The sequence below is a fragment of the Phascolarctos cinereus genome, unplaced genomic scaffold, assembly GCF_003287225.1.
Source record: "Phascolarctos cinereus isolate Bilbo 61053 unplaced genomic scaffold, phaCin_HiC Scaffold_1;HRSCAF=81, whole genome shotgun sequence".
NCBI lineage: Eukaryota > Metazoa > Chordata > Mammalia > Diprotodontia > Phascolarctidae > Phascolarctos > Phascolarctos cinereus.
In genome coordinates, this window is record NW_027555514.1 from 208,817,461 (window position 1) to 208,833,985 (window position 16,525).

Sequence of the window (16,525 nt, forward strand, 5' to 3'; positions counted from 1 at the left end):
TGAGACTGGCTATGAGGTGGATTTTATCTGCATGGTTGGAGAACTGTGAGTTATCTGAATCCAAACAGACTAAGGACATTTTATCTTGAAATATTTGGGCTCTAAATCTAGTCCCTGCTTTATTCTTTTATAGCAAATTTCTATAATCAGAGCAAGTGGTCAATAAAAGATCAATGCAAGTGTATGAGATCTTGCTGTTTTGACCTGAATGTGTAGTCATTCAATACTCCCAACCAACTGAAATTAAATCAGATACATCTTCATTTTGGTTTAGGGAAGAGAATTTCAGTGGTAACTGAAGTGAAAGTCAGTCTCTTGGCAAATTCATTTGTGTAACTATTGAACCCATGTTGAGGTCTGAGAGGTGTAGACCCCTCAAGGACCAGAGAATAGGATGGGGTCGTCTGGAATGAATTCACAGACTCAAGCATTCTTTGAGTCAAGGTGGCAAAGATTTATTGTTATGCTATTTGGCAGGCAGAGGTCCTTAGGGGGCAGAGCTCCTTAGGGAACTTGCAACCTAACAGGAATGATGCTAAAGCTCATATAGGAAAAGCAGTGAATTATGTGCCAAGTCTGCTACTTAGGTGATAAGATACAACTACGTCATTCACTACAGGAAAATGGCGGGCAGGGGCGGGGAAGAGAGGCGTAGAAAAGAGGGTTCCTTTGGGTTTTTTTGGCTAGGCAATGGGGTTAAGTGACTTGCCCAGGGTCACACAGCTAGTAAGTGTTAGGTGTCTGAGGCCGGATTTGAACTCAGGTCCTCCTGAATCCAGGGCCAGTGTGCTCTATCCACTACGTCACCTAGCTGCCCCAAAGAGAGGGTTCCTAAAAGGCATATTTTTGGTCTGTTATGTCTGTAACAAGATAGCGTCAGGAGTTGACTTCTATAGTTTGACCTCTGGATCATACACAATACTGTGGGCATCAGTACTTGATAGTTCTGCTGGTACAAGATGGTCCTGTTCATACAAGGGAAATTCTACAGAGGTCAGCTTGTTCTTGTAACAGGGAGAGATAGTTTGTCTCACTGGGCTCACTCATGAGTCACTGCCAGAGACAGGGTCCTTGGGCTGGAGGGAAACTGTCAGGGCTAGTGCTTCTGAAGCTAGGGAGAAATATGAACCTGGAAGTAGGGTCCAAGGACAAGCACCCAAGCACCTCATCACCCAGGGGTGGAAAACTTCTACCAGCAAAAGTGTTACTTAAACTTTTGAAAAAGTTACAAGATCAGATAATCCAACAGGTCAAGTGTAAATGATTTTAATGGGTCTCTTACACTTTTACTTCTCCCTACATCTGGGCCCTGCAGTCTTTTCTGTCAGATTTGTGTCTTCCAGACTACAGGCCATTCACCTACAGTTGATAGCAAATAGCAGGTACCATCTAATGTCCCCCCTTTGTCCCCTGGATACAGCCTGTGCTCAGTTTCAGTCAACCTCCTCTTTGGGACCCCCTCAAGGCAAGGACAGCTCTATGCCCTTTGCCAGTAGGAAGCAGTTTCAGAAGCCAAGACCTTCATCACTTACTCCAAAATACTTTGGGTCCCATTTGTTTGAGGGGGGAATGATAGGGATGGGATCTGAACACCTAAAAGGAAAAGACCATATCTTTTTGATCTGGACCCCAAAAGGGAAAAGCCCAGGACTTTCCCACATAGCCAAATCTCTTGTGTTTGCCTGAGGCTATATAATCCACTCAACTGGCCTTTCATTGTGGCTATGCCCAATCTCCCAGTTCTGTTCTGTTGCCTCTCTGGTAACTGATAGACCCCCCCCCATCACTTCCCACCCTTAATCTTATCTAGACTCCATTCTCCCTTGGCCCCAAGGTCCAGGTCCCTGCCTTCTGTTACCTCACAGTCAACCCAGTTTACTGGCCACTCCCATCCAGATCCTTCTTAGACTCCTCCTCCAGTCACCTCAGACTACCTGGCCACTCCTAGATCACTCCCACAGTCTTTCTGTATATAAGACCCATCTTGGCCACCATTAAGGTGCCCAGATTCTTAAAATCTGGCCCCCTTGCATTAGCAAATACAAATGCTTGGATTCCTTAAGAGTCTGGCCAATATGGTGGAGTCCTAAAATCTTGACCACTCCTGATCGATATTCTAATAAACCTTGTCTTCTGCTGAAAAAAGAAAAACAATACCTCTTCTGGAACACTTGTGTTCAATACATCATGGCTGGGAGATCCTGTAACTGGAGTAGAAGGTGGACTTTTCTCCAGATCACTGACACTCTGCATTTCCAGCAAGGCTGAAATTGAACTAGGTAATTCTTCAAATTCACCTTCTTTGCCTAGGTAAAGACAAAGCATACATTCAGACAGTACTTAAAGTAATGATCTCCAATTCCTGCAGGAAATCTTATGAATAAAGGAGATGAAAATAATCATTCTAGATTCAAACTTTTTCCTCCCCCAGATCTATGATTTCACTAGTGCTGACAATTCCCAGTGTATCTCTCCAGAGAGGCAAATAGGAACTCCTCTATGATTTATGTCTTAAGAGAATTATCTGGGGATTTGAAAAGTACCTCAGAAAGAAGACATGAAGCCATGTCTTCCTAACTCCTCAGCTAACCCTCTGTCCCCTGAACTATGCTGCCCTTCTTCAGTTCAGGAGGATGAAAACTTTACCCAAATTTCCAAATTCTAGGAGTCTACATGTCCTGGCATTGAATGAAAACTCATGATAGCTGGAACAAAGTCTAGGACTATGATCTCTGGGTAGAGATCACATTCTGCATGTTGTTGTTCAGTTGTTTTCAGTCATTTCTGACTCTGTAACCCCTTCTGGAGTTTTCTTGGCAAAGATACTAGAGTGGTTTGCCATTTCCTTCTCCACCTGATTTTAAAGATGAGGAAATTGAGGCAAATAGGGTCAAGTGACTTGCCCAGGGCCACACAGTTAGTAAGTATCTGACACCAGATTTGAACTCAAGAAGATGAGTCTTCCAAATTCCATGCCTGGCACTCTCTATCCATTGCATTTAAATTTTATTATCATGAGCTGGCAACTTATATATTGAAAAAGACACATATTTTAGGATTCAGTGCCTTAAGAGTTTCAAACTTAGTTTAAACTAGAGATTTTAACCTGAGGTCCACAAACCCCCAAAGGTTCATGGCTAGATTTCAGGGTGTCTGTGAACTTGGATGAAGGAAAATATTACATTTTTATTTTCACTAGTCTCTAAATGAAATTTAGCAATTTCTTCAATTATTTAAAATTGAAGTGAACAACATACTTCACCAGGCTGCCAAAGGGGTCTGTGACACAAACAAGTTAAGAACCCAGACCTAAACCATTCCTTGAATGTAAACTGATCTGTAATTTTTATTTAGGAATAACCAATCAGTACCCACATCCTCCTGCAAGTGACATAACATGCTGACTTGGAACATATCCAATTCTGAGAAAGAATTTATTATTCTATTAAAAATCTTTTCATTTTCATAACTGCTATGGCCATAAATCATATAATACCATGGTCTTAGAAATATCAAAATTACAGGTAATCCCAAAGGCAAGAGAAATGTATTGTAAATAGAAGCAAGAAGAATAGGAGATTAGAGATTTAAATCTGGAAGAATCCTCAGAGCCTATTATTTGAATAGATGAGGAAACTGAGGCTGAGGGAATGGCGAAAAATCACAGGAGGTAAAAGTTAACTAGAGACCTGTAAATCCAGTTGGCTCTCTTTCCACTGTACCACAGTGCCATCTATGAGCCAAAAGATATCACTGTTATATAATCAGAAAAGGCACTATTGAGCTTGTCAACATAGGAAGAGTGAGGGATAGCAAACAGCCTGAGTGATATCCACAATATATTAAAAGAACAAGAGAAAGGACTCCAATAAATAGGGGACCCTCTGTTCCCCCATAAGAGATTTCTAAAAAGGCACAAACAAGGATCACACCAAAAGGTACGGATACATCGTAACTTTGACCGGGGCAAAGAGTGCATATATCAAAGATGCTTTCACAATCTTGAGATATGAAACTGGAAAAATGAACAGTTAATTCTTTAAATATACAAATATCAAAACAATTTGAAAAAACTACAAAACATTTTTAATGATAAAATTTTCCCAGAAATGCCCAGGCTTAAACAGTTAATCACCTAAGAGAAATTAATTAGAAATGTTACTCAAGAAAGGGAAAGGTGATCATTGAAATTATAACCTGTAAGCTATACTAATAGTTTTTTGTTATTCAGTCATTTTCAGTTGTGTCTGACTCTTCGTGACCGTATTTTGGAGTTTTCTTGGCAAAGATACTGGAGTGATTTGCCATTTCCTTCTCCAGCTGATTTTACAATAAGGAAACTGAGGCAAACAGGGTCAAGTGATTTGCCCAGGGTCACACTGCTAACAAGTGTCTAAGGCTAGATTTGAGCTCAATAAGATAAGTCTTCCTGATTTCAGGCCTGCCACTCTACTGTACCATACAGCTGCCCTATACTAACAGTGGAGCCATGTAATTATTTAAATCCAGTGTACTAATGGACATGGAAATGTATTCTCAGTTGCAATAGTGACTTCATCCCCTCTACCAATTAGTTCCATCTAATGGACTCTCCTGTAGAATAACACACTCAATGAAGTTTAGAGCTGGAAGCAATCTTACAAAGGAGCTACTCTGACTCCTGCTTACTGAAGATATAGCATTAGGGCCAGAGAAGAGAAGCATCTCCTCCACAGTCATTCAGCTAATCTGGTGGATTAAGAAGCAAATCCCTTTTACACACAGTGAACAGGTTTACACTAAAGAACACTAGTTCCAAAAAAAATAAAAATTAAAAAAAAAAAGGAATACTAGTTCTAATTGAGTCCATGCCTAAAGCTTCTTACCAAACACAACTTAAGCTTTTCTGAAACTTTATGAAAAGGGGCACAAGGACAATACAATATAAAGTGAATGTTATCTATGTAAATATCAATGAGAAGCTAATACTCCCTCCCCATCCCCATTCTAAAAAAAGAACCCCTCCCAAACACTAAACAAACAACTGCTATTTTGGGATAGCAATCTACCTCATTAAAATATAGGTATTCCAAGTTCATCATCAGGAATTTTTTTAGGATCATAAATTTAGAGCTGACGGGGATATTAGAGGTTACATAGAGGTTTGGACAATCCTCAAATTTTACAGTAAGGAAACAGAGACTCTGTGATTAAATGGGTCAGCTAAGGTCACAAGAAGAGGCAACACCAAGATTCCCATTCAGACCTTCTGACTCAGTGCTATTTCCACTATAACCTACTACAACCTCCTAAGAGAGGACCTTTTAATAGTAAAATTAAGTTAGGAATGTGTGGGTTTTTTCACATTTGAATAATATTGGAGTCTGAGAAAGTCTTATGCATAAATGCCACAGTAAAAACATTCATATGCAGGACATATAATAGCAGAGGATTCCTTGCCACATCTTACTCTATCAAGTACCTTGAAAGAATCAGACACTTCATCCTGGTAGACCCATAGGATTTCCCCTTTGGACTGCTTAATATGGGCACCCCCAAACCTGGGTCAAGGCTGTTGCCTCTGTCCTGGGGCATTCCAATCCTTTAGCTATCTTAAGGGTGGCTGGACGCTATGGGACTGGCCTAGTGTAGTGATTCTATCCTGACTTTACACAAAAATTTGCTGACTTCTTTGATGATGATAGTATCAGAGTATATATACCACTGTAATGCCCAGAATCAAAGAGGTAAGACAGCATTCAAGGCTATGATGGAGTCCTTTGGGTGAGCCCCATGCTGAAGCAAATCCACCTAATTTGGAAAGATCTACTTATCACCATGATCTACGGAGCCAACGTGAGAAAGTAAAACTTGAGAGGACAGTCTCTCATGTCTGATATGTGGCTATGGAGGGTGACTCACACTATGTCTATATAGTCCAACCACACATTTTCAATACTGTGGTAGAAGAGATCTGTGAGTCAGTTGACTGACCTGCCATCCTCAGAGGAAGGGAAAAAGAGAACACAGAGATTCAGCCCTCATTTCCCTCTGTGCTTCCCTCTCTCCTTACCCTTACCAACTAATATGCCACCTAGGAAGAGTTTTCATATTCTTTATGGGGGTGGGGCAGAACAGCCCCTCCTGAACACATCCTGGACATGAGAGGCAGTAGTGGCTTTGCACTCCCTACCCGAAGGATTTCCATGAAGGATCTTAGATCTCATCTTGTTCTCTCATGCCAAAGTGATCTCTTCATGTATTCTACTCTCTACTCTCCCTACATGTATTATGCCAAAGGATAGGGGCCATCTCTCCTCATCTAGAACAGAGAAAATAGAATTGTCAAGCCTTTCCCAGGTTGGGAAGATTGGGAATTTCCCATGACTTTTGCTGGGAATAGGCCCTGTGTGGAATAGGTGTTCCTTTCCTTACATTTTTCCACCTTTTCTCTCTGGATCATACCCCTGTAGTATAGACTCACTTTCATTACACTGAACCTATCCTGAAGTCTGAAATCCTTATTTCCTTGGCTTCCTCAGATAAGTCATTTTATTTAGGCCTCTACTTCCTCCTGTATAAGATAAAGAGACTAGGGTAGAAGATAGCTCTAAGATTTTATCATTCTGACTGCCCTGCCATCCTCAGAGGAAGGGAAAAAGAGAACACAGAGATTCAGCCCTCATTTCCCTCTGTGCAAAGTGGGAACTAAATCCCAGGTCTCCTAGTGTCTATGTGACTCTATATATCTAATTTATTTTTTATTCTTGTAGAAAGAAGCTGGTACAGCTGCCATATATATGGACACATCTGTCAGCCCATTCCCATCTCAATGTTCTACTCCCACCTATGATGAGTAGCAGTCCCCCTCCTGGTTCCACCTCATCTTGGGTTGCTATTATAGCACAGACTAAGTCCAGTGTTGTGCTTTTTTTCTTCTAACTGTTCTCTGGGAGGCCTTGGAGTTTCCCTCATAGATTAAGAGTGATCACTGGTGGGGAGATGAGGGCAATGACTTCAACCGCTCTCCCATTGCTAACTCCCCTAATATTAACAAAATTTTGCCACTAGCTATCGGCCCCAACCCATAGCCCTTGGTCCCATTGGGGAATCTCATGGCAACTTATCTTCACTGCAGAGATTGCTCTCATTGTGTGACCCTCAAATCCTCAAACTTTGGAATTACTGTCAGTTTAGTCCTACTACTGATCTATCAACTTCCCAAGTGTCAATGGGGTACTGCTGTAGGTCCTTTCCCTGGGATGCAGACAGTGTCAATGAGACTGGCTACCTAATCCAGAGCATCTTCCGCCTACCCCACCTTTATGTTTTGCTTTTAACCATGTATTTCAACAGTATTTGTACCTGAGCCTTTGTACCAGCCCATTCATCTTGGGGGTCTTTCCTATATTAATAAAGAAACAAGAAAAATGCCTTAAAAAAACCAGTTCACACCAAAATAACCTCATTTCCTTTTTTTTTTTTTTGACATGGCACTAGACTGGTAGATGAGGAGAAAGCTTTAGATGAAACTTATCTAGATTTTAGAAAAATGCTTAATATTCTCTCATGATAACCCTGTGGACAAGATATGGACATACAGGCCAGATAATAGTACAGCTACTTGGATCAGAACATTTTGAATGGCCAGGAATAAAGAGTAGTCATTAACAGTTTGATGTCAACTTAGAAGGTGATGTTAAGCAGAAGGCCCCAGGAAGCCCTACTTTATCTTCTGCTATTTAATACTTTTATCAATGACTTAAAGGCATAACATAGATGGGTTATGGAAATTGCAGTTAGCAAAAAGTAGAAGGGGCAGCTAGGTGGTGCAGCGGATAGAGCGCTGGCTCTGGAGTGAGGAGGACCTGAGTTCAAATACAGCCTCAGACACATAACACTTACTAGCTGTGTGACCTTGGGCAAGTCATCTAACCGTATTGCCTAGCGAGGAAAAAAAAAGTGGAAAGGCATAGCTGAGATGTTAAATGACAGACTAAGGACACAAAAAGATTTTGATGGGCCAAATCTAATATGATTAAATTTAAGAAGAGTAGAATTCTACCTCAAAAATAATCTCTACAAATATTATATGGGGGAGGAATATCTAGAAAGCAGCTCATCTGAAAAAGATCTTTAGATTTAGGAGAGTGCAAGCTCGTTACAAGTTAACTATGTGAAACAGACAAAAAAAAACTAATACCAACTTATGCCTTCATTAGGACTGGAGCAATATCCAGAATTAAGTAGATCAGTTTTTAAAAGTACAAATATAGGGGCAGCGAGATGGTGCAGTGGATAGAGCACCGGCCCTGGAGTAAGGAGGACCTGAGTTCAAATACAGCCTCAGACACATAACACTTACTACTAGCTGTGTGACCCTGGGTAAGTCACTGAACCCCACTGCCTAGCCCCAAGAAACAAAAACAAACAAACAAGAAGTACAAATATGGGGAAGGTGATCCCTACATAGTAATTTGTCTGAGAAAGATCTGAGAATATTAGTAGACTACATGCCCAGAGGCAATGTAACATGACCAAAAAAATAAAATAAAAAACAAAACAAAAAAACCCCAAACTGATGTCACCTAATGCTATATCAACAGCAGTAGAGCATCTAGAATGACAAAGGTGACAATCTATATTTTATGCTTATCAGAATACTTTTGTATTCTTGTGGGTTGTGTATCTTGCATACAGTAGATATTAGCCAATTTTTTTTTCAAGAAATGGCTACAGAAAACAAAAATTCAGGGTAATCACACAGCAAAAGTATACCTCATTTATCTGGTTTTAATTTTAAGACCATCAATTGTACTGTTCTCTATTGGGGGATCCACTGAAAAATGGGGGTGGGGTGAACTAGATATCTTACAGCTCTCTAATTCTGTGAGTCCGCCATTAAGAGATAAATGAATAGTTCATAACCTTGGAAGCCAAATAAACATCCACTGTGAGTAAGACACTTAGCCCTAAAGGCAGAGAAGGAACTCATAAAGCTGCAAAGTGTTGTCAAATGACTTTTAACAAAGCATTTCAGTGTTCCCTCCCCACGTATTAAATAATAAATAGAAGTTATATGGAGACATATTCTGGATCAATTTGAAGACTTTTTGACAATTTGAGCTTTCTCAGTTGTCCAACAATATAATTAGCTATCTTAATAAGTAGTGTGCTCCCTGTTACAGGAAGTATCATAGGCAAGCAAAAAAAACTGAGGCAAAATGCATAGATAAGATACTAAGCACATTAGAAAATACTCTACCTTTTTTTCCTTGAGACAGTATCACCATATCCTGTACTTTCTTGTATCTGCTCAAACATTGTCTAAGATCTTCAATTTTTCGATCCTATGAGAAAATAATATGGGCAATTTTGTTACTATAAGGAAGGTATTTATGGTACCAAAGCCTTACTTAAGGAGTGAATTTGGACAGTTATTCATACTTTTCAATACACAAAAGAAAATGTGTGTATGTATGCATGTATGTATGCATGCATGCATGTATGTGTGTATGAGTTCAGTCAATGGGCAAAAATAACTTAGAAGAAAGAAAAAATAGCTCATTTTGTTTCATTGGAATAAAAATTGTAAATATGAAGGAGTAAGAGAAAAATTAAAGAGGAAAATGAAAGAACAGGCAAGAATCAGAAAACAAATAAATTGGGAACAGATAAGATAAATATAGCAAGGCCTAAGACATGATATGACCAAGTCAAAACTTATTAGCAAACTGCTAATGTAGCATACTGGTCATATTGTATTTTAAAATGTTATTTTTGTTCAGCCTCTCAGATAACAGGTAGATTTTTGTGACTCAAATCTTTTCGCACTCAAAAAAAATTAGTGTATCAGATTGCAAATACAGCCAAATTTGACTCATAAAAGTTAGTGTAGCTGGCACTTTCTTTTACTCTTCTTCCTGAGATAGCCACAGCTGAAACAAAAAACCTGATGGAGAGAGAGGGAATCTTAGCCACTAGTTCTGACTAGGCTTCAAGTATGTCCTGCCACTCATTTGCACAAGAGGATACTGTGACTGAAAAGGGAAGCATTTGCAATGACATCAAATAAATATTTAATTTTGTCCATATCTACCTTTTCCTCATTTGCTGCCATCAGGGACTCCACAGATTTTTTCATTTTCTGTACTTCAATATCTGGAAATACACAATACCCCAAGAGTCAGTCTAGGTCCCACTGCTATAACATGGGTGGACTGTTGGCATATAACTTCTTCAGTTTTCAGATTAAAATGTTTTAACGTAAACCTATTAAATGATTCTTTTTACTTGCAAAAATTGAGCTTAAAATATACACACATTATGCTAAAATCTGAAAAGTCAAAAATGAGCACATTCAACTTTGACACCCCTCCCCTGTCACTGCTGCCTCTCCCAAAACTTGAGAGTTACAAAAATCTACCCAGAAGAATGAAAACTTCAAATATAACAACAAAGTTAAAACAACAATAAAAAACTTGTTGTTTTGGTGGGGACATCTATAACAGGCAATGAAAGAAGGTGATGGATTGTGTCCAGAATGAGGTAAGAGCTAATGATGTTTAGTCATAACCGTTACAAATATGTGAATGACAATAGCTTGGTGCAGCGATAGAGGTGAGTACTGGGATAAACACACATGCTGAATGATGACTTCTTGAAAAGGTGAGCTATTATTAATGTTCCATAGAAAGAGATAATAAATACTTTGCTTCATCTATAAACTTCCGGACTATCTGAACAGTTTTTGAAGATCAAGGATCAAAGTAAATGGGACAGAGGCTTACAGCACTCCATATTTCTACCCAAGTTTACCACAAAAATAATTCATATTTATGTAGCATTTTAAGGTTTACAAAGTGCTTTTTTCTGTAACAATCCAACGATAAAGATTTTTGGGGTGTATGGGTGGGATCTTAACATTTGATTTCATTGGTACTAGCATAGAAAAACCCTCCACCAATACCAAGTGGCAACTGGTCGGTAACTCAGTTACCTGAGGCACTGAGAGGTTAAATGACTTGTCCATGGTCACACCACTCGTATGTGTCAGAGACAAAACCTGAATCCAAGTTTTCATAACTCTGTCATCATTTTAACTACTACACCATGGTGCCTCTCATATGACATATTATTATTAGTATTATTAGCCCTATTTATAGGTAAGGAAACTTAATCTCGGAGAAGGATTTAGCTGCAGTCAGGCAGTATCAGAGCTGGACTCTGAATCCTGTTCTCCTGATTCTAATCTTAGTACTTTTTCCAGTATATCATTCTGCTCGAGGCAATATAATGTAATGAATGGACAGCTGGCCTTGAAGCCAGGGACACCTAGGCCCAAGCCCTGCCTGTGACTCATTAGTCACAGGTAACTCACATGACCTTTGAGTGCTCCAGGCAGTCTTGCAAGACCGGGCATCCTGAATTAGTGGAGGCTCTTCACCGGGGAGTTCCCTATACCAGTGACATTCCAGGTCCAACCTTCATCCACTCCCTAGACCTATTCTTATTATACTGTCTTCATTCTAAGCATCCTTCCTTATACATACAACCCTAATACTACTGAAGGGAGTATGCTGCTCCTGAGGACTGAAGAAATTAAGGTGATATGAGATAAGTGGTTACAAAGCTTTCTTTTTTTTTTTGTTTTATTTTGGCTAGGCAATGGGATTAAGTGACTTGCCCTGGGTCACACAGCTAGTTAAGTGTTATGTGTCTGAGACTGGATTTGAACTCAGGTCCTCCTGAATCCAGGGCTGGTTCTCTATCCACTGCGCCACCTAGCTGCCCCCAAGGCTTTCTTTTTCAGACATTAAATTCTTAAGGCAAGTGTAATTTGCTATCTAAAGGGTAGTCCCAGTACCAGAAAGAGTTCTGGGATTTGACTTAGGAGACAGAGCTTGAGAACCAACAACCTCTTTGGACCTCAATTTCCTCCTCTACAAAATAGGACTAATAATCTGTTATGTAAACCTTAAAGCGTTATTATAAATGGGTTAACTACTGTGGTGGTGGTTCACTGTGAATCGTACACTCTTGGAGCTAGAACAAAAAGATGATCTTGAATGTACACAACAATTCTTTATTTCTGGTTTGTTTGTTTAATATCATGAAGACACAGAAAGCTTATTGATGAAGCAATTTGACAGGTTTGGTAAAAGCAACATTTTAATACACATGCAAAGTTACATGGATTGCACTTCTGAAACGGATAAATGTTGATGTAAAGACTCCAAAAACCTTACTTTTTTCTTTGAGCTTCTTTTTACAGTTTTCATCTGTGCAGGAAAACCCAGTGGATTGGAAGTTAGCTTAAGTTACAATAGGAAACTGTATTTTTAGCCTTTTCTATTTTGTGATATTTTGTGCAATAATCTCCTTTTCTAAGTCAGGCTGGTTCCACCATACCAGGCTGTCCTCAATCAGGCAGGAATACCTCACGGGGTTGCCAAGGAAGAACATCTCTTCCTTCTTCCCCAAGGGCAGAAGAGGATTCTGTACCCCTTCGCTAGTCTCATTCTGCATGCAGTGCAGAGAGGAGGTTCTGCAACCTCAGGAATAATTCTGGGGCATGATAATGGGCTCCTGCCCTTCAACACTGTTTTGTGTTATATATGCATCAATTACAGGAATTTACTAGTTCAATGATTCTGTGAAGAAAATACACAATTTGTCAAACCGAAGTGACTTACTAAGAGAAGCAACTGACTCTTTTTTCCCTAGATCTTTATAGTTAAGATGGGGGTATTCTGGAGTCAGTTCATACTACGTATTGTGAGCCAACTGTTAAATTTGTAGTGTCAGCATTTATTTTTTTTTTTAAGTGTTAGCATTTAAACCTCAGAAACTGGCAAATGCTAAAAATCATGGCTTGAATATACACACACAGAGGTATGTATGTATATATGTATGTGTGTGTGTGTGTGTGTGTGTGTGTGTGTGTGTATAGAGAGAGAGAGAGAGGCAATTTTCTAAAACTTAAGAAATTGATGGAGAAAATGTTAATAATGCAGATTAAACTTAAGTGTGTTGTGCATACTTTTTTAAATGAAGAGCCAGTTGTTAAACATTTCCTTGCACATCTCTGGCTCTAAATACCTTGGAGGATTTCACTATAGGACAGAACTATATGATCTCTGGAAGTCTTTTCTAGCCTCTGTTCTAAAAGTATTCATTCTTACCTCTATCAATTACTTCAATTCCTTCTCCTTTCATTTTGCAAACCAGTTTTTCTTGTAATCTTTTCACTTCGGATTCTTTGTCTTCCAGCTGTTCTTTTAAAGATGTAAGCTCATCCTGAATAAAAGACAGAATAGCATGGTTAAAAATACGTTTGTCTTAAAGATCATTTAGAAATGTATCACACCTATTTTAATATGTTCAAATGAAAACTTTCCAAGAACTTAGAGTCAAATCTCAGAAACCAGCCAAATGCATGAAAGACAGGCCAATTAAAGCATGACCAATTAAAGATAATGTAGCTACAATTCTATCAAATGATGTTAGGGAGTAGGCTATCAAATGGGAGAGAGAGAAAATGAAAAGTGGTAGGTCAGGCGTCTCCAAAGTTTGGATCTTATACTGGATAAAGGCTTGTTTATTTTTGGTCAAAAAAAAAAAAAGATTTTTGATAACAAAAGATAAATGGATTGGATGTTTTAAGTCAGGAAAGCAAAATATAATGGACAGATACTATGTACATGCCATCTCAACAAAACAAAATAATATCCATACTTATCATCCAGAAATACAGTTCTTTCACACATCAGGCCAATTTCATCAGAACATGAGACCAGTTAACACTCATAACCAAAGCAAAAGAATAAAAGCCAATGTAACAATGGAGAAAATGTAATAGTAGTAATAATAATAAGTGGGCATGGAACACTGTATATATCTTCAAACTTTTTTGATGTACTGATCAGTTTTGCTGATTTCACCCCTCTGCTTCCTTTATTTTATTTTCTCTCTAAAAATATTCTTTGTTATAAAAGATAACTCTTAGGAAGGGAGGAGTAGGGATATTGGAGGAAGTTTAGGCAATGTAAAAATATCAATAAAACATATTTTTAGAAAGAAAAAGAGGTTAAAATAATAGTTAGCACTTAGCAAGTTGTCAGTTCTCAAGCTTAACATCAATTTGCTTGATTGTTTTCCTTGTACAGAATTTTAGGGGAAAGCTCTTAAACTGGACTCTATTATAAATTCTAAGATGGGTGGGTGGGTGGTTTTTTTGGGGGAGTGATTTAAACTCAGACAGAGAAGCTTGTGAACACTAAGAAACATAACATTTATCTTCATCACCTAAAAACAAAAATCCTCTTGATAGGATAGTGCCTGACATTCTTCAAATAATCAAGATAAAGAAGATATTCAGAGCCCCTCAAAGAAGGCCCCATTAAAATTTTTGTAAATTTTTATTAAAGGTAATAGAAGGGGCAGAAAAACAGAGTGTTTAAAAGAGAGTGGAAAGGAAAGGAATGCCATTCTCCCTGTGATATGAAATAATTATGTCAGACCAAGAACATCTAACCTTCTATCTCCCTCATAGCATTTCCCTTCTTTTCCTCTTTCAAAAATGGCAGAAGCAAATATAGTTTACTGTGAAGATGAAATGAACTTCTTTGGAAGGTAAAATTTTATGGTTTAACAACCTAACAAGTAGAAAGTTAGGTCTATTCCAAGTTTAAGTTATATTTAACTTTCAAATTCATTTTCCTCCTTCCATCCTTCTTCTCTCCCCCAACTCTATTCACTTGTGTGTTGTTGCCTTAATTTTTGTTCCAAAAACTTTCTGAAAAAGGTAGGATATGATCACACTTAAGAATATTTTAATAAGTAGTTTATGACTTTAAAAATAATCAGGCTACATGGCACAAAGAAAAATTAATGCACATTAGGAAAGCATGCCAGTCACATGGAGACATAAACACAGTTTAACAGGAAACACAAAGGTCCAACCATCCATGGTCTACTCCACCTTTAATGTCTGGCATTTTTGTTCCAGCCGCTGCTTTTCATACTGCATCTGCCCCACCTTGATTTTCATGCTAGAAAGTTTGGCCATTAAAGACTGGTAACAGAGATAGAGCAGTGAAAGAAAACTAAAGATAGAAAAAAAAACAAAGCTAAATAGCTTAGAGAAGAGAATCAGTTTACAAGGAGGTTAGATAATCAGAGATATGACAAGTTAAGGTTTCTGTGATAAATCAGATTCTGGTTTTCCTTCTGAGCCACAGGAGGAACTTTAGGAGGTTCCCATTTGAGGGAACTCTTTTTTTATACAAATTATTCTTCATTATCCATATTTTTATATTATTAGCAAAAGGTGAGATCTGGATTAACACATTTTAGGACTGTGTACAACTAGTAAAAGTCACTTACTTTGGTAGATTTAAGCTTTTTCTCATATTGAAGTCTCTCATTGTCCATTTCACCAACTCGTAATCTCAAATCATTAATTTCCTGCATTAGGCCCTGTCACACATGCACGCACACACACACACACACACACACACACACACACACACACACACACACACACACAATATGGAAAAGAAATAAAGGAAAAGTCATTTAATCAAGGAAGGAATAAACAGCAAGGCCCAAAGTGGCAGAACTTTAAGCAAGGCAGGAAGAGGACAAAGAACAAATGCATTTGTTAATTCATTTGGTTTTGCCTTGTTAAAAGCTAAGGATTTGTATTAAAATTTTGACCCTTGTTATATATGCTTATCAGCAGGCATAAATTTAGGAATATAGACTTAAGAGCTGGAAGGGCCCTTGAAGGTCAACTACTCCACCCAATCACTTCATTTGACATAAACAGAAACTAAAGCCCAGAAAGGTTAAATAATATGCCCATTGGTAGTACATGACAGAATTGGGATTCGTTAATTCATCTATTTTTAGTTTTCAACATTCACTTCCACAAGATTTTGAGTTCCAAATTTTCTCCCCAACTCGCCCTTCCCCCCACCCCAAGATGGCGTGCATTCTGGATAATCCCTTCCCTTAATCTGCCCTTCATTCTATCACCAGAATTGGGATTTGAATCCACGTCCTCTGTTTCCAGATTTAGACCTCTTTCCATCATACCATGCTCTTTTTTTTTTGTTTACACTTATTAAGTTTATGATAAAAAAGGGAGGAAGGGAGGGAATAAGAGAAAGGTGAAGGAATGAGGGAAGGGAGGGAGGGAAAAATCATCAATTAATTTTGAAGTTCAGCTAGAAAATTAAGGGGAAGAAATCCCAGGAAAACAAAAGAGAATCACAAAACAGAATATAAAGTGACTATAAGTACTTCAAATATATTAAAATTAAGTGAATCTATTATTTGTGAAGCTTACAACTATTTTGATTTGATTTCACCCTTGTGGCCATATACTCCTGGGAGAGATCTCAGAGAATCAGACTATGTTGTATCTACCGTTGATTTTTAATAGCTACAGATTTCTTAAATTTCACAAAATAGATCAATAAATTAAATGAACAAAAAAACCTCATAAAACAAAACCCCTAGTTTTTCCATCTTTTGAATA

General features: G+C 38.3%; 1 protein-coding gene and 1 pseudogene across 9 annotated transcripts in view; one reads left to right on the top strand and one right to left on the bottom strand.

The window, feature by feature from the left end:
* Positions 1 to 16,525, bottom strand: part of PPFIBP1 (PPFIB scaffold protein 1) — a 205,792-nt gene that overhangs the window by 31,329 nt on the left and 157,938 nt on the right. For 7 of the 9 annotated variants that reach the window (XM_020977165.2, XM_020977164.2, XM_020977160.2 and 4 more), the window contains 6 exons: positions 15,367 to 15,459; positions 13,164 to 13,278; positions 12,228 to 12,260; positions 10,079 to 10,140; positions 9,245 to 9,329; positions 2,158 to 2,306 (listed from right to left, as the gene is read on the bottom strand). In XM_020977165.2, the coding sequence (XP_020832824.1) occupies positions 2,158 to 2,306; positions 9,245 to 9,329; positions 10,079 to 10,140; positions 12,228 to 12,260; positions 13,164 to 13,278; positions 15,367 to 15,459 (537 nt within the window). The remainder of the gene's footprint in view (positions 1 to 2,157; positions 2,307 to 9,244; positions 9,330 to 10,078; positions 10,141 to 12,227; positions 12,261 to 13,163; positions 13,279 to 15,366; positions 15,460 to 16,525) is intronic. The other 2 variants (XM_020977167.2, XM_020977163.2) reach the window with 1 other exon arrangement.
* On the top strand, positions 3,651 to 5,972 carry LOC110201482 ((Lyso)-N-acylphosphatidylethanolamine lipase pseudogene; annotated as a pseudogene).